An 18,001-nucleotide genomic window follows, 5' to 3' on the forward strand; every position below is an offset into this window, starting at 1 on the left:
ATACAAGAAACCAAAATCAGCAATGCAGCGATTGGTTGGCGGTTTGACATCATTTAATTAAAAAAGACACCTGGTGAAACTTGACACATTTCTCTTTCACTTTGTATGAAACTTATGATTCCCAATTTTTATATTCACGATTTCTAGTATTTGTTCAGGCTTTACATTTTTATTTCAATTTTTTAATTAGAAATTCATGTAATTTTATCTTTGAAGCAGATTTGTTATGTGACAGCGATAAACAAAGGGGCAAGATAATGTTTTCTGCGTTTCCTGCGCCCAATCAATCCATTCCCATAATAACTTTCACCACTCAGATTAATGCACGACTCATATTAACTGCAAGTGTGCAAGACTCTAATACAATTATAAAGTTATTATTTTATCACGAATAAATATTTTAATGAGTAGAACTGGCTGTGTCTATAGTATTATAGATCACAACATCATACTATTATTTTCAAATTAATTTTTAAATGATTATAATAAAAAAATATTTAAAATCTACTATTTATTTATTTGATTGAAATTCCTTAAATGGTCTTTTATGATATTTTGTTACGGTACAAAATATTTTGCAGAGGTGGCAATTTCATGGGCAGTTCCTTCCAAGTTAAACTTGAGCTTCTGCCCTCAGTGTGTATTTTGGCCGCATGTCCCTTATTGGACACCGTACGCCTATGTTTATGAATAAGCCAAGATGGCGCTCTCCTTGAGGTTTAACGTGAAATCTGTGTTTCGTTTTGTTTATAAGAGTAATTCCCACAGAAGATTATGTACAGCTGGGAAAGCGACGGGAATGACGGTGAGAAAATCTTCTCTTTTTACCATTTTATAATTTGCCATTTTGGCAGCTTTACGGAGGATCTGTCACATGGTTCACCTTCATTGGAAACCTTCTGTAATACAATTGAAAATATCCGACAGCTGTAATTTTAAATCTAAACACATTACATTAGTCTTAACAGTATTTTCAAGTATAGGCTAATAGAGTGTAAATAACGGAGCTGTTTTAAAAGCCTTTGTAATTGCTTGTGACATTTGTTGTGAGTGCATAGTTGTTAAAGCTTATTAATGTCAAGAATAGTTTAATGCTAGTGGTAGTTACATTTATGTAGCTGTATCATGCAGTTAAGTATCTTGACATGGTTATCTGTGAGGAAATGGGGTTCTGCTGTCCTGCAGATTTGTAGCTTTAAAATTGAAAAATGAAAATTCAACATTGCCATCACACAAATTAATTGCATCTTAAAACATGTTCTAATAGAAAACAGTTGCAAAACAGTGTTAAATTGTAGTAATATTTCACTATATATATATATATATTCATCAAATAAATGCAGTTTTGATGAGCAAATGAGATACATATTTCCAGAGTAATTTATTTTCAGAGAGCTGGAACATTTTTTTGTCATATCCATAAATCTTTCACTTCATGTGTGGTAACAATAACAAAATTAAGATTATCTAAATTTATTCTCAATCTGTAAAAACAACAAGTTTTAATTAAAAAATGTTTGGCATTGTATGTAGATGTGTTTATAAGTTATTTAATTCCATTATTCCAAAGATTTAAGATAATGAGGTTCGGTGTTTGAACAGCAGGATACAGCAGGAAAATTGATATGTAATTCAGTTTTAGATTACAGCAGTCTGTAGACTTGTTTTTATAAAATATGTTCTGAGAGGAGTAGAACGCAATTCTATAAATTTGACTTCCCTTGTGCTGGATGTTCATCATGAAAGTAGCATTACTGTTTTCATGTTAAATCATGAAAACCGTAAAAGAAAATAATAAAAATTTTGATGAATTTTTTTTCAGACATTTCTTACAGGGCTGTCCTTGTCTCTGAAGTTTGGCATACGAGTTCTGGAGAATATGATTTTTAATCAGATTTCTTTACCTTTGCTAAACAATATTTATATGATTACTACGGAACTAAGATTGCCTCACTTTTTTATTACAATATGTTTTAGCATTTGAATTTCACTGTGAAGATTTGTGATTTTCCAGTAGACAGAGATGTTCTTGGAATATTTGAATACTTCTGGAAATGGTTAAGTGACATAGAACGTTTCCAGAACTACTTGTTGTTCCATTTTTGTAAAAAATTCAACCTTTTATATTTGGATTATCTTGGCCCTGATTGAAAAGCTCACCTGCTCCTTCTTGCTCAATTAGCCATGTCTCCCTGTTATAAACCATCCTAAAATAACACTTTTTATAATAGCCATCACAGCCTTTAATACATATTGAAATTCCGGCTTTTGGAGTGAACCAGAGTATGTAAAGAAACTGTTAATTAACAGTGCAATTCCCTGAGTGTATGTAATGCTAACTGGACCTGAGCACAGTAAATTATAACTAGTGAGTCTTTTACAGAGCACGTGAAGCCTCCACTGCCTTGACTTGATTGACAACCCAGTTTTATTTGATGGCTTCAGCACACTTGCCGTGTAGGAATGTGCGTCCACCGCTGGCAGCCAGTCTCTGTTTTGTTAACTACAGGCAGTGTGTCGTTTGGGACGCTAAAGCGCAGAGAGCTGCGACTGTGGGAGTGAGGTTACAGAAAGACGTCAAAACCGTCCCAGCAGTCCTTTATTACCAGCAGCAACATTTGAAATGAGGTGTTGGTTTTCATTTCTATTAATTTTCTCCAAATGTCAGGCACTGCGTGCTAATCCGGACGTTCACAATGCTGCTAGGTGTGATTTACGTCAAAACATGGAGCATATTTTGGGGGCAAAGAAAGGGTTATAAAAAGTCATTTAGCTGCAGTCTGAAAAGATGAGCACAGATTTTTCTGTCCAAGTATAAGTGAGCGGGAAATTTGACCTTAAGGAATCCATACCTATAAATAAATATTATTAATGAAACGTGTCAAATAGTGGCAAGCGGATAAAATGAGCCTGTTAGAGTTTCTCACCACAAAACCCAGCAAGATTCATCGAGCAAATGCAAAATAAATTCAGCATTAACCTTTCACTCTGTGTTGAAAACTCTTGTTCTGTTTCTGGAGCTGTTGAAATACCCCTGTTGTGTAAGTGTTTTACGCAGTTGTTTAGAGCGTTTTAAGCTTTTGTTCAAATCGCATCCTGAAACTTCCCTGATTATCCTTCCATACGCTGCTGTATGAGGCAGCAGGATGCAGTGGGCCCTTGCTCTAAGCTGCGTTATAAAACATGACTCTCCCTATCCGGCCCTTAATCGCCTGTGGTCTTAATGGCTGATATCAGTCATCTCAGCCTCGTGTTGCACAAAAAGGAAACAGCTCTTAATTCTCCTTCAGGTCTAAATGCTCTAACTCTCATGTCAGCTAAAACCATTAAACCTACTCCCAGAGCCGCCCGGAGAGGAAACTCAAGGAAAGCAGGCGCGCATGAGCCGGGCCTGATTGTATTTATTAATTAGACGATTTGTTTTTACATGTCAGCTAAGCACTTTATTTCACACTCCGCTGTGTAATTCGGTTCATCATTCTGAAGGATGAACATAATATGTGCTGAATAACTCCTCCAGACTCCTCAAGCCATTGTAATATTTTGGATAATTTAGTGTATTTTGGGTCTAAATTCCTGTTGAGTACTGCTGCGCTGTGAAAAAAAAAATGTTTTTCAAGTTAATATAAGGTTTAGGAGAAAAGTGTTTTATTTTGAATATTTTCAACTTTTTTCATACTTCAAAATTTTGCATTTAATTCAGTATGTTTCTGAAATTTGCTAGCAGTTTCTGAGTGAATTAGAGCTGCACAATTAATCGAATTTCTAATTGTGATTACAATTATGGATGCCACAAGTATTTAATCATTCAAAGTCCACTTATTCGATGTGCTTAAGATACATTTTATTTCTACATGTTATCTTAAGGGTTTTTCCCATTATTTAAATTTTAGTTTTTAGTATAACATTATAATACCATTCACATTTTTACTTTTTTATCATTTAAAGAAGAAAGCAATCTGATCTATAGTTGACATTTGAGGCTTAATACTATAGAAAAGCGTGTTTAAGCTTATTTTCATATGCAGTTGCATCAAACAATGGTATAAACATAATTCGATGTATATTGTGATAATCGTAATTAATAATCGCAATTACAATTTCTAGGGAATAATCGACAATTATGATTTTTGTCATAATCATGCAGCCATAGAGTGAATATCGTTTTAAAGTAAACCCTATCAATTTTTTTTTCAGTGTGGAGTTTTGCCCCATACCCTGTAGACTTACAGTTACCTGAAATCTGACGTGGTTAATTGAATAACACCCACTATCTGGTATCGAACTTCTGGGTTCTGCTCAAACCAACACACAGCGCTGGAGGAAATGAAAGGGAACAAGGAAAAAACTCTGGCTCAGGAGTTCCTGAGTGTTACCATAATTACACATTGATAAATTTATGAGGTGTGTGCAGGTTATTTCTGCTTCGTTGTGACTTTTATGTGTTTAATTTGTCATTAGTAGGCTAGCACCTCTGTTTTTTTCCTTTCGAGGTTCAAAAGGGAAAAAGGCAGAAGTGGCTTTGTCCTTTATTTGCTTAGTGTAGTTTATATAGTGTCCAAATATCGCAATATAATCCATGCAAGCCATTTATCATTCTCCGTGCCAGGCGTTGGGTTTTGGTTTGAGATTTCGGCAGGCTTTTCTGTGCAGCTTGCAAATAATTATATTTCATGTCAGACTGAGCGTAACCTATCTTTTAATATGTAATGCGATCAGCAGAGGGAGGATTGTAGTGAAACAAAAGCGATTGGTCCTAAATGGTTCAGGGTTTGGCCTCCAAGCCGCAGTCCGTAGTGGAGCGGCTGTCCCGTCCTGGTTATTTTTGGAGCACGGTGCGGCCCTTTCTGCTGGGAGCGCTGTTTTTGAAGGGACTCCAGCCCCATTAATCAGGCCGGGGACCCCACGGTGTGAGAGGGCCCCCAGCCCTGGCTCTCCACACTGCGTGTTTCTGTTCCTCTCCCTGCGCTCTCCGCACAGTGTGAAGCGTAGAGGAACCTCATCAATCTCACCTGTCCGAAACGTCAACCGCAGATTTAATCAAACGCTCCGTCTCCTGCCCCCCTGCCACCTCCTGTACGCCGCCCTCCTCCCCACAAATACCTCTTCTTTTGCTCTGTCTCCTGCTCATTCTTTCTCTGCTTTTTTGGCTTTGTCACTCTTGCTTTCTCTAATGTGTTTTCCCTTCGAATCGGGGTCTCGTTCCTGTTTTATTTTCAGCCGTTCGCACTTCGCTTCAAGCTGAGTGTGTTTCGGTACGGCATAAACACACATTCCCCACCGTCTCGGGCAGGGGAAGGTGCCTACACTTCACCAAAGCAGGGCTTTGTTGGGAGCCCAGAGGAGATTGGCAGGATTAAGGCATGTGTTTCTGCTGTTCAGCGTGATGTCTGTTTTAATAGGGCGAGTGAGGCGATGCAGATAGACACCGTAACAGTAGGTTCTGTGTGTCTGAAGCTTAGTGGGGGACAAATGGACTGGGGCGGGAGGGTCAGAGGTGCCGTTCAGAGCTGGCCTCACGCTCCCTCTCTGATATCAGCTCCTGTGGAGAGCTTCTCCACATTTACCGAGCTGCTGATGCTTTCCTGCAGAACCATAAAGAGTGGTGAAAGGCAGTGTTTGAAGTGGCATGCAAAGAGGGCATCTCTCTGCAGGATGTTCCAGGAGTTAAGCTATGGATGGCTCTATAGGGTCCTTATCGTTTCTCCATGTAAAGTACTGATTTTTAGTTTAAAGAGCTCAAATTTTGAGAACTTTATTAAATCTGAATGGCCAGCTGTTATTACATGCTCGTTGTGTCCGTCCCTAACCCAAATTTACATTGGCCATCAAGTGCAAATACAAATGTCCCTAAAATGAAAGTTCGAAATTATTAACCCATTGTTATATATTTGTTATTTGATATGGTCGGTAGGTGTCTGCCTAATTTGGCTGGCTCTAACCAAGTGAAAAAGATGTCGTTTTTGATTGGATACACAACAACAAAAAATATGAAAAGGGTTTTAAAAGCTGATAAGCTAATTATATTAGTTGCATTTTATCATTTGCATATTTCATTGTTTTTCTCTGCTCTATGTGACCACATCTGAAAACCACTGGCTTAAAAAAAACATGTACTGTCTGAGCATGGTATTTTGCAAAATGTAAGATGCTGTTTTCACGTTTAATATGTTTGCAATGAAGATTAAGTGTTCTTATTCTGTCTCATGGTGTCCTTGGAGCTGAATTTTACATAGCCTAGCTTCTGTTTTTCCATAACTGTATCACAGTATTTTCACTATGTAAATACAAAAGGGTCAGTCCATCTCAAATGGTCAAATGGAGGTTCCCATGTATTTAGTTGTTTCTAGACTTAGTTATTCAATCATACACCAACTGGAACACACACAGAGTGTTTTACAATTAAATACACCTACAAAGTGCCTAAATGAGTGTAAGAACAGGGATTGTAGGTGTACTGTGTAACTCTATCAGCTTGTGCACACACACACACATACGGTTTAATGTCTACTCCATATGGTAGACATGGAGGATTTTTTTGCTACTTTGCTGTACTGTGGTACAACAGTGTTGCGGTTGTTAGTGTAAAAAAAATTAGGAGAGAACTTGCTGCTCCTGCCAAGTGTCATCAAGAAGTAGTTTGTGCTGGTGCATGGGACAGCTGAGGAGAGCGAGCAAGTCCCAGTGAATCTGAGTAAAAGAAAACTGAGCCATTGCTGCAGGTAAGAATGGAGGAGTGTTCTGTGTCATTATTTCATTTGTAAAATAAAGGATTTTACTTCACTTTATACATTAAGTTTGATGCTGTCTAACATCTGTGTGTGACATCAGCATTGCTTATTCTTGACACGTTTGCTTTTACATTTAAGGACCTCAAGGCTTGTACATTCGACATTATTTTATGAAATCAAATTTACATTTGAAAATATAGGCCTTTTCATTTGACTTTAGACTAAATAAGGAAGTTAAAAAAGGTGCTTGTTTTTGTTTTGTTTTTGTTTAATTGTTTTATGGAATCAACACAGCAAAATAAACATATAAATTAAACATAAATAAAGAGTTAATAAAGAATTTCCTGTATAAAGTAACTGTTTAGAAAATGTCCCTATCAATGTTAAAACCATAGCTACACCCTAATAAATAATGAGGAATGACACCGAAAAGGGCATTTCTAATGTTACTATGTAATGTACCTTGTGAATAAAATTCCCCTATCATCACTGCAGTCGTCAAAAAAATTAATATAAAAAAAATCAGATTTTTCAGACATTCCTTCTTGTCGGTAGATGGGAGGTGCGATAGGTTGATTATTCCTTCGGTAGTTGGGCGCAGTGTTGTTTCAGCTTATGTGTGATTGTCTCAAATGACACCATTACCATGTCTGGATGGTTAATGATCGGCCGGAGGGGAAGAGGGGAACAACGCAAGGTGAGAACACACATGAACCAGGCTCCGTTCTGCCCCAAATCACTTCTGACACCTCAGAGAGGCCCTGTGCATTCGGGCCACTGCACTGCAATTACTCACCCAGTAATGGCATAAATAGCCTGCTCCTTTCCTAAAACTAGCTAATGACTTTGGATCAGTGATACTATTCCCCTGGCTATAGGCTTTCTTGAAGACAGACTGATTTCAGATCAGCCATAGATCTCAGATTGTATATGTGCCCCAAAGTAAGTCACCTCTTACACAGCCATGCAGGTGTTCATGACTCTTTTCATGTGTGTTTTCCTCGTCTAAAATGTTTTTATGTTGCAAGGTTAACCTTTTTATGACGTTCAAAGATTATTTGGCAGTTGTAGTAAGTTGTTTGGAGGTTGACTGATGGAAATGGAAATTTGTAAGTTTTGAATCTGAAGTTTGGAAGCTTTGCATCTGAAGACTTGGCCTGCTAGTAAAACAATATTTGTCCAGGAATCAGTGGGCATGAATCTCTCTTTGTTTTTAATAAAGACTAAGGAGTAGTGGGCTTCCTTCTCAGTCCAAACATTTAAAAACGACCGCTTTGTTTTATTCTTCCCAATCTTTAATATACTACATAGGTTTATAGCATTGCACTGCTTTCTTCTGTTGCTGTTTAGAGCAGGACCACTACTGTGATTGTTATTCCACGACTGTATCACTCTTAAAAGCTGCTATTGGCTGGCTGTGAACTGTGGAGTGTTTTCATTGGCTATGGTGAAGTTCCGCTCTAGCACTCTCTCACCCGGTAGGGTGCTCTGTTAGTGTGAAACGTGCCTTGGATTTATCGCTTCGATAACATTCATAAAACTGCGTAGGGTGTCTCCTTTCTGGCTGTATGCACACCCCCAACTTTCTTTGCCTTCACTTTTATGCCCTCCTTTGCTTGAATGTTTGTCTTTCTTTTTAACAGATTTTGTCTCAAGCCTCTCTCTTTTTCTTTGCAGGGCCTCCCTAAAGCGCAGGTCTTCTCAGGGATCCAGCCCACGGGTGTTCCTCACTTGGGGAACTATCTGGGAGCTCTAGAGAGCTGGGTGGCCCTGCAGGACAAGTATAGCACAGTCATGTATAGCATCGTAGACCTTCATTCCATCACCCAGCCTCAGGACCCTCAGATGCTCCGAGAAAACATCCTGGACATGGCTGCCAGTCTGTTGGCCTGTGGCATAGACCCGACTCGCTCCATCCTTTTCCAGCAGTCTCAAGTTAGTTCTGCTTTGAAAACTTTCTTTCAAGTATGCAAGATATATATATAATCACCTTAATTAATCCTTAATTAATTAATCCAAAATGAATATTTGGTCATCATTTAATCACCCTCATGTTGTTCCAAACCTGTATGACCTTCTTTCTTTTGCTGAACTCATAAGAACATTTTAATGAACTGTTTTTGGTCATACAATGAAAGTCATTGGGGTCCAAAGCAACACTTTCATTGTGAGGAAAAAAATATTAATAAAATCTTTTTTCTTTTTCTTTTTGTCTTCCACATCAGAAAGAGAGTAATGCAGGTTTAGGATGACATGAGGATGAGTAAATGATGAAGTTTCATTTTGGGTTTCACTGTGAATTTTCATTTTGGGTTGAACTATCCCAAAATACTTCTAGTATTATAGTTTTAAAGTGTGCACGTCTTTATTCAACCTTTCTGCTTAAACAATCTAAAAACAAATGTGGAAGGTACCTTTCAAATAACTCCAAAAGTCTCATTCTAAATAGCCGTCCGGTTGTTTTATTGGGCTGAACTACTGGCAGTAAGCTAAAACATATTTTCCATTGCCAAATATTTATTTAATGGCTCTAAATGCTTATTTTACCAAACCGATTCCTATCTCTACAAATTCTCAGGATAGGGGAAAACACACAGATTCGTTTTCACGGTTCACTTCAAAGCGACCACATGAAGCAGAAAGAAGAGGATAATAATAGTTTTTACTGTATGCAGCAACTCGCTAGCTGTCCAGCACATTTTCCCTCAAATTTAGCAACTTTTGAAGAGTAACTATAATAAGTGTGGACATGTTCTTCCTCTCAGCCACCTGATATGCTTTCAACAGTGTGTGTTTGTGTGTTTTGTGCAGCAGAGTGTTAGTGTGTCGGGATTTTGTGTGTTTTCTCACTGAAACTTTACAGCGAGCATGTGAAAACCTGCATGCATACACACACACACACTCCCCTGATTTTATTCCATTTTAACTTCATGCCACATATCTTGGCAGGACTAAAGACCTCCCATCGAACATACGAGCTCAAGACTGTTCCACATGTGAAAATAATTCCCTGTCCCAAGGAAAACACTTGACTTCATTGAAAAAATGGTGACAAGCTAAAATCAATCGGATCTTAAGTATAGTGCTTCGTGTTTGAGTGTATGAGTGTTTGGGATGTATGGCACTAGAAACCATTTTACCACAATAACATCTACACAACAGAGAGATTTATATGTACGTTTCTGGCAGACTCGCGTAATTGAACGTTGTGTGTAAATCTTAACAAATATGATCCCTTTTCACACTTCAGACTTCCTTTAAATTCATTTTCACGTATGTGCCACGTATGTGTATGTGTGGAATAATCACTTTATGCTCTATTATTTCACTTACTATTTCTGTGTCTCAGTTGATGGCACAAATCTGACATATGAAGTCATCTAAGATATGCCCCACCACTATATCAGATTTTCTGATTATCATACAGATTATCTGAGTCATCTTCATATCCGCTGTTTTACCCTCACACGTAGATTAGCTAGCTGTAATAAATATCTCTTTCAGCGCCGTGCCATAAAATCACGTTTTATGTTCGTTCCTCTCTGGGTTTACGTCAGATGCCTCGGAATCCTTTTGTGCGTATGAGAGATGGCGGCCGTGTCGCCAGCACTCATAAAGTTTAATTCTCTGAAGCAGAACGATTTTGAGCAGTGTTTTTCTTTTGAATGTGTGTCTGTGTGCGTGCACACACTCTTGGGAATTGTGCAGATTTCACAAAGCCAGTCAAATGAGCTCTTTCACATGATTTTGTAACAAGGGAAGGACTAGTTCGAGTACTTGTGATAAAGTATGGATGTAGAAAGGCCTTCATACTGTGCCAGTGTGCACCTGTTGGGAGGTGAGGAATATCTTGTTCTCTTCGCTGCCACACAGGGGCGCTACGAAGATACCTAGTTTAAGTGTAAAGTGCTGTCACTCTGCATATCAAGAGTATTGATAATTTGATTGCATGATGGTAATATGTGTGTCCACAATAAAAAAAAAAAAGAAAATCAATATTTTAGGTTTTTTTTAATGGTGTTAAAAGTTTACATTTAATGCCTCTAAAAATGTGGTGTTTCTGTAATGTAAAAACTTATAGCATATTTATATACATCTTTCATCACTCTCAAAATTAAAAAGATGTTTAATAGAGTTCTCAGGCTACACAGTATATTGTTTTTGTGATTATCATGTATGATTAATTCAGAAATATAATTATGATAAATATCAGTTTTGGGGGTGTTACACTGAATTTTACAATCTAAACTTTCCATGTCATGAAAACATCAAACTATCTGAAGAGACTTATTAATCTTGACATATTTATGAAGGTATCCAGGGGTTTGCGTGTTCCCACGTTTCTGTATGTTTGTCGCACTAAATTTATCGGACAACGGATTTTCAAATTATTTTTTAATTTGCTCAAAAAGATACCATCAAAATGAATTTTAATTCAGAAATGAAAAACATACTCATCAAAGAAGATGTGTGTTCAAAGCATTGCATGTTTTAACTGTACCTTTAATATGTTTCTGAACAAATTGACTGATAAATGAATTGAGAAATGAGCACCATTACATTTATTTATTTATTTTCCTGAAATGTAATCATACAGTTACTCTGCAGGTCTCAGAACATGCTGAGCTCTCGTGGATCCTAGGCTGCCTCACCAGCATGCCTCGTTTACGGCACCTGCCTCAATGGAAGGTAATTACAGCACATTTGTTTTTACTGGGTTTTTTTGTTTTTGTTTTTTTTCCTATTATGGGTAATGAAACGTTCTTATTTCAGTTTTGGGAGTCCCCAACAACAGGTTGACATGCATGTAAGTTCAAAAAACACTATCATTGTCTTATAATATGCATTTATTTTTACCTATTTTTTTTTGCTCAACGATTTGTTTAATGATTAATTTTTCCAAACCCCACCTTTGTGTGACACTAATCTACAGTGATTGGTCAGATTTTCATTGGTCTCATTTTCATTTGATCATGCCTGTAATGTAATGCTATTTTCATTCAGACCAATGCAAAAAGACCAATAAGTGGACGGGCAATAAGCTAATGTTTCATGTTGCGTCAACATGAATCGGCTTGGGATTCATTTGAAAAACAACTCGTTTCAATGATTCAGAGTCGACTCTTTCTTTTAAGAGACAATTACTTTATACACCGTGCACTTTCAGATTTAAAACTTTGCAAGTGCAAGAAGTTTCCATTCACTTAGAGCTGTGTTACACACTGCATGAAAGGTAATTTTCAAAAATCCATAATAGGGGCAGTTTAAATAAAAAGACACATGATATTTTGAAGATGGTAACATGCCAGTCCAAATGCTCAGGCCTCCCTCCTCTGTTTGCTGTCCATGTGGCACGGCGACAGGCTTTTCCTGTGCCGGTCATGAGGGTGGGCGGACCTGGCAGGGAGAGACAGGGCTTGATAATGACTGTGATTCACCCAGAGAGGACAACCCTTTTATATTGCTGCTGTCGGAGAGCTCGGCCAGAAGCCTCCCACCGCTGCAGAGAAAACACCTAGCTGTTTACTCAACAGCTGAGTGCATGTGAAACGTGGCGGAAAGTGGCCTTTGGATGCTGTCTGTGTGTGTTAATGTGGCAAAACTCCTTCATTCAGCCCGATGTGGGAAACTGAGAAAGGGCTTGATGTTAGACCTCATTGTAATAAGAAAACAAATAGACAGTCGCAGCCAGATGTAATGAAAGGTGCTTCAGATTTGTTTCAAACTTTCCTCTCCGTCTGCCCGTCCAGTGGTAAATCCTCTGTTTCTTTTCCTTACAGATGAAGAGCAAGCAGAAGAACGAAGGCAGTGTGGGGCTTTTTACGTACCCAGTGTTACAAGCAGCAGACATTCTGCTCTACAAGTACGTCCGGCTGTGCTCTTCATGTGTTTTATTCTTAGCGTGGTTATATTCCCAGCTTGTGTTTGAGCGAGAGTGATGTTATTGTTGTGCAGATCTACACATGTGCCAGTAGGGGAGGACCAGATCCAGCATTTGGAGCTGGCCCAGGACTTGGCCCGCATCTTTAACAACCAGTATGGAGAGTTCTTCCCAGAGCCTCGTGCCCTGCTCAGTATGTTTGGGAGTTTTCATTTTTACCTCATGACATTAACTTCCCGTTTTAATCAGTCTGCTTTTCTCATAAAGATTCACCTGAGCACAAACCCTGAAAGGTGGAAAAGTAAGACAAATTACTCGGTGTCATTCAGCGTACACACAAATGAGTCAGTGCTCTCAAGTGTCTTCCCCAGCTCCCTGCTTTCCTCGCTGTATGTTACACACACGCACAACAACGCACCCCTTGCACAAAAAGTTGTGCGCACACATGGCTGGCATGTTGAATCGTCAGTTTGAGCTTCAGTCTTTCATTCACTGTAATTATCGCCATCATAAAAGCACAATATGAAACCAGTCATGTGTGCGATGGCGCTTTGATTAAAGGATTGTTCTCTTCCTTCTCTATCTGAGTGATGGGGTGATAATGGATTTGGGGGGTTTCCCTATAGTGACTTCACAAAGGACCGGTTCACATCACTCTTCTTATATGTGAAGGAAGACTGCGCCTGCATCCTAGAGCCAGAGCTAAAGAAGCCAAACAATATCTGTTGCCCTGAAACCAAATCAAAGATCCGACCATTAGAGCCCATCTGTGTTGTGATTCCACAAAGAAATAATATTTACACAACCCAGTTGCTTTCCAGAGATTCTTCATTTTCAATCTGATTAGTGTGCAACCAGTGGTCGCTATATGTAATGCTAATTTACTGAAATGTATCTTATAAAAAGTGGAAAATTGCATCCTATGATTACTTTTGTATTGAAATGGTTAGGCAGTATTGTAAAGGAAGCTTTTCAAAGAAATTGATATTAAATAGCATGTTTCCTGCACTGTTTTTCGGCAGTGGAGGGAGTGAGCTGGTTCATTTGGTGAACTGTGTGAAAGTCACATTCTTTACTGAACTAAATCTATCAGAGTGGTTACTGACTCAACATTTGACTCCTATTTTGTGTTAGTAACTTAACAGTATTAATATGCCATATTATATTGTTATAGATTTTGTGGGATGTCTTATGCTCACCAAGGCTGCATTTATTTATTCAAAAATACAGTAAAATACATTAACGTTTTACTTAAAAAATAACTGTTTTCTGTTTTAATATCTTTTATAATGTCATTTTTTTCCGGTGTTGGCAAAGCGGAATTTTCAACAGTCATTATTCTAGTCTTTAGTGTCACATGGTCATTTAGAAATTATTATATTATTCTTTATAATTTCGTTTTCCTCTTTAATTATCTTTCTATCTGCTTGAAACAGATGTGCTGCTTAATATTTTTGTGGAAACCGTGATTTTTTTTCTTTTTCTATTTAATTTATCTGAACAGCATTTATTTAAAATGTAAATATTTTGTAACATTGTAAAACTCCTTACTGTCACTTTTGATGTCCTTGTTGAGAAAAACTATTATTTTAACACTTTGTTAACTATATGACCCTGGACCACAAAACCAGTCATAAGTAGCACGGGTGTATTTGTAGAAATAGCCAAAAATACATTGTATGGGTCAAAATTATAGATTTTTCTTCCGTGCCAAAAATCATTAGGATATTAAGTAAAGATCATGTTCCATGAAGATATTTGGTAAATTTACTACTTTAAATATATCAAAACTTAATTTTTGATTAGTAATATTCTTGGCTAAGAACTTAATTTCGACAACTTTTAATGCAATTTCTCAATATTTTGTTTTATTTTTATTTTATTTTATTTTTTATTTTTCATATAGTTGTATCTCGGCCAAATATTGTCAAATCCCAACAAACCATTCATCAATGGAAAGCTTATTTATACAGCTTTCAGATTATTAAACTCCAGGGTAACATAGTCAACTATTACCTGTATATAATTTATGTAATGAAATATTGTAATTATATATTATAGTTAACTATTAAGTATTATAATGGACATGAATAGGAAACTTAAGGAAATACTCACTCAGCGTAGAATAAATGTTAAATTTTTCCTGCTTTTTAACTCTCAGGTGACACTCGAAAGGTGAAATCTCTGAGGGATCCATCTTCTAAGATGTCCAAGTCGGACCCCCAAAAGTTAGCTACAGTCTTCCTGACCGATACGCCTGATGACATTGTCCTTAAGATTCGCAGAGCTGTGACCGACTTCACATCTGAAGTGACCTATGAGCCTGAGAGTCGGCCCGGTGTATCAAACCTAGTCTCCATGCACGCGGCTGTGTCTGGACAGAGCGTGGAGGAGGTGGTCAGGCTGGCTGAAGGTATGGACACTGGACAATACAAGAATGTGGTGGCCGAGGCTATTGTACAGAAGCTGCAACCCATTCGGCTGGAGATCCAAAGACTGAAGGCCGACAGAGGCCACCTTGAGAGTCTCTTAGCCAAAGGAACAGCGAAAGCTCGTAGCTTCGCAGCTCCTGTGATGACGGAAGTCAGAAAACTGGTGGGCTTCTATTAAGACTTTAGAAACTGGAAAATGCAATGAACTCTTTGTCTGTGTTCGACTGATTCAGTTTACTAGTGAAAACATTTGGTAAGTAAATTACACCCCTGTCACAGATTACTATCTGTTCAAAAACTCAGTTTTGTTTGGTTTCATCTTGTATTTTTGTCAATTTTTTAAGCAGATAAATAATTGTATTTTTATTTATTGTCATATGAATAACATTATTTCAAAATCATTTTAAATCTCACATATGTCTCAACAAACACATGCTGTGCAGGAGAAACTGCAAGCCTAGCCAACTCCAAGTCTGTTCAAGGGCGCTAGTTGACATGATGGGTACCTCACATGCACTATGCACTAATGGAGCGGGAGAGCATTTGGATAATGTTTTAATTGTATTGTGCTGTGTTTTCCCTTGTAAGAAAGTATCTGTGAGGAGGTGGCAAGATTGTCTGTCTATTAGGCAAAGGTAAATTAGAAGGCAGGCAGGGCAACTAAATTCCATGCATTACCAGAATTCAGAGTTGATGCACTTAATTATTATGTTACACAAGACTTTATACCCATTTATTCCTGAAAACAACAAAAAAGGGAATGCAACATCTAAATTCACTTAATATGCCCCTGTCTACATTTTAAAGAAAAGCTGTATTACGGAGAATTCTAAAAAAAAAAAAAAAAACCTGCATAACTAAAATATAAAAAATACACAAGCCAGAATTGATTTGTTGTTATATATTTAAAATGAGTTATGCTCCTAATTTTCAATTGGAAATAATTTCAAATCCTTCGTCTGACGTCTATATTCATTTTTTTTTCAATCCTGCTTTATTACTTTAGCTTTATAAACTTATTTGCTCTGAAATAATTCTAAAAGCAGTCATCATAAATCATGCAATGAGAAAACATCATTAACTCTACCCGCATTTTCTCTGATTCTTTAAACTGCAATTGAAAAGGTTTCCAGCGTCATTTGCTGCACAAACATGCATTATTCTCCAAACTGTGTTCTGAATTTAAGGATATATGGGAGGATTAGGTGGGAAGTTTATTCGTTCCACGGGGCAATTAGTGATCAGTCTAGCAAAATGAATCGTTTGTTTAGAGCAGCTTTTTTTTCGCTCTCTGTAATGTATGCTGACGGAATGGCGAGGAGCAGTCACTTGTTATTTGACAATATTTCATGTTACTCTTCGCTTTGATGTGTCATTCATTTTCGCCTTGTTCAAATGCGCTATTTTTAGCAGATGATGTTTGTGCCAGGTTTGTACCGTTGGTAGCCTATAGACTCCATATGTGCTGCAAAATAGAAATAATAGCAAAAGTGCAAGCATGCTTGGCGATATTAGATTACAGGAGAAATATAATGAGCAAAATAATAACAAAACGTATCCGACATTTAGTAGGTGTTTTATCATAACAATCCATGGTCAGTGTGCTAATCGAATGCAGCGCTCGTGATAACAAGCGATGCGCGGTCAAGTGTGTGTTGAGTTAGTTGGGTAATGGTTCATGTGATGTGAATGTTGTGAGCCCTTGAGCTGTTTTTTTTTTTAGGGCAGGGGTCAGCCTTTTTTCTCTAATTATGCGTTAATAATCATCAAAATATATTACATTCAGCGACTAAGAAATGGAACTGCTGTCAAACCGACTTAATTAACATTTCCTTGGGAAAAGGATCCCGTGTGTTTGGGAAACGTTAATTCGGCGAGAATAAAAGAGAGTCCGTATAATATGACTTTCCAAGAATAGACGATCTTTTTGACGGTCCTTTTATAATTAGCCTTAAAACAATGCTTGTTTATTTATTTAGCCTATTTATTGTTGGTGAGGCATTCAAAACAGGACTGCGTGTAGCCAAACTATTTTATCCACACTTTATTTCAGTTAATTAATAGCATCTTCAATAATAAATCAGTAGACAATACAATATCCTAAATAAATTATGGAAAAGGAAAATAATCCGTTTTCAGAAGAACGCACGGTAAGAACTATTCACCAGCTAGTCTGCCGATTAAAATCACTCTCCAAGGAAATATAATTGCTATCATTGAAAACTAAACAATTAAAAAGGATTTACCGTTTCGAAGTGAAATCAGGATTTCACAGATAAAAACGGGTTAAATTAAATAATCTGCAGAGTAAATCAGCTAATTAGTAAATTATATGTCAGTAGTCTACGCTTCAACGACGTAGGCTATATTTGATAAAAAAATTAATTATATAAAATAATAAAGTGTAATTAAAATAATGAAAGTAATAAAAGATAAATATCTAAATCACTTACAGGAAAAGCCTCAAACAGGGTTTATACTTTAATAGATGGAGGCTCCACATATGAATTTCTGCATTTTATTAGGCAACATCAGCCACTCGTAAGGAATCAAAGCCTAGACATCGAAAGCCTTTTTGTAAGTTTCTTTGCAGAACATGTAGGCTATAGTACATTTCTTCTAAATTGCTCTATAATTTATCTGTACTAGTAGTTTTACGTGTCTTAATTTGACATTTTATTTTTAAATATTTATTTACGTTATATTAAATAGTTAGGCTATTAACTTGTTTTTAATGCTGAATGTACTTTTATTAAATCGGCTTTAGAGTTTGTTATTTCATTATTTTTATTATTTTGCTATTTACCGTTAATTAAACTTTAATTATTGTTCGTTGTTTTTGTTTCCACACAATAAGCAAAACATTATAAATAAGCTTAATATTAATCAATTTAGCATAGTCATTGTTTGAGCACTTACGTTTTAGTAGCCTAATATTTAATATCATTAGGCTAAAG

General features: G+C 37.1%; 1 protein-coding gene across 1 annotated transcript; it reads left to right on the forward strand.

Moving 5' to 3' along the window:
• The first annotated feature begins 700 nt into the window (after positions 1-700).
• On the forward strand, positions 701-15,222 carry LOC113109338 (tryptophan--tRNA ligase, mitochondrial-like). The gene is made up of 6 exons (XM_026272954.1): positions 701-805; positions 8,409-8,666; positions 11,340-11,420; positions 12,512-12,594; positions 12,687-12,805; positions 14,774-15,222. Exons 1-6 carry the CDS (start codon positions 701-703, stop codon positions 15,220-15,222), a joined length of 1,095 nt encoding a protein of 364 aa, XP_026128739.1.
• The last annotated feature ends 2,779 nt before the right edge of the window (positions 15,223-18,001 follow it).

Source organism: Carassius auratus, chromosome 9 (assembly GCF_003368295.1).
Source record: "Carassius auratus strain Wakin chromosome 9, ASM336829v1, whole genome shotgun sequence".
NCBI classification, from domain to species: domain Eukaryota; kingdom Metazoa; phylum Chordata; class Actinopteri; order Cypriniformes; family Cyprinidae; genus Carassius; species Carassius auratus.

Bases quoted from the DNA above. Each gene is read 5' to 3' on its own strand.
- LOC113109338 (XM_026272954.1), top strand. From the start codon at position 701: ATGGCGCTCTCCTTGAGGTTTAACGTGAAATCTGTGTTTCGTTTTGTT. The intron at 806-8,408 runs GTGAGAAAATCT...TTTTCTTTGCAG, and splicing joins GGAAAGCGACGGGAATGACG to GGCCTCCCTAAAGCGCAGGT. The intron at 11,421-12,511 runs GTAATTACAGCA...TTTTCCTTACAG, and splicing joins GGCACCTGCCTCAATGGAAG to ATGAAGAGCAAGCAGAAGAA.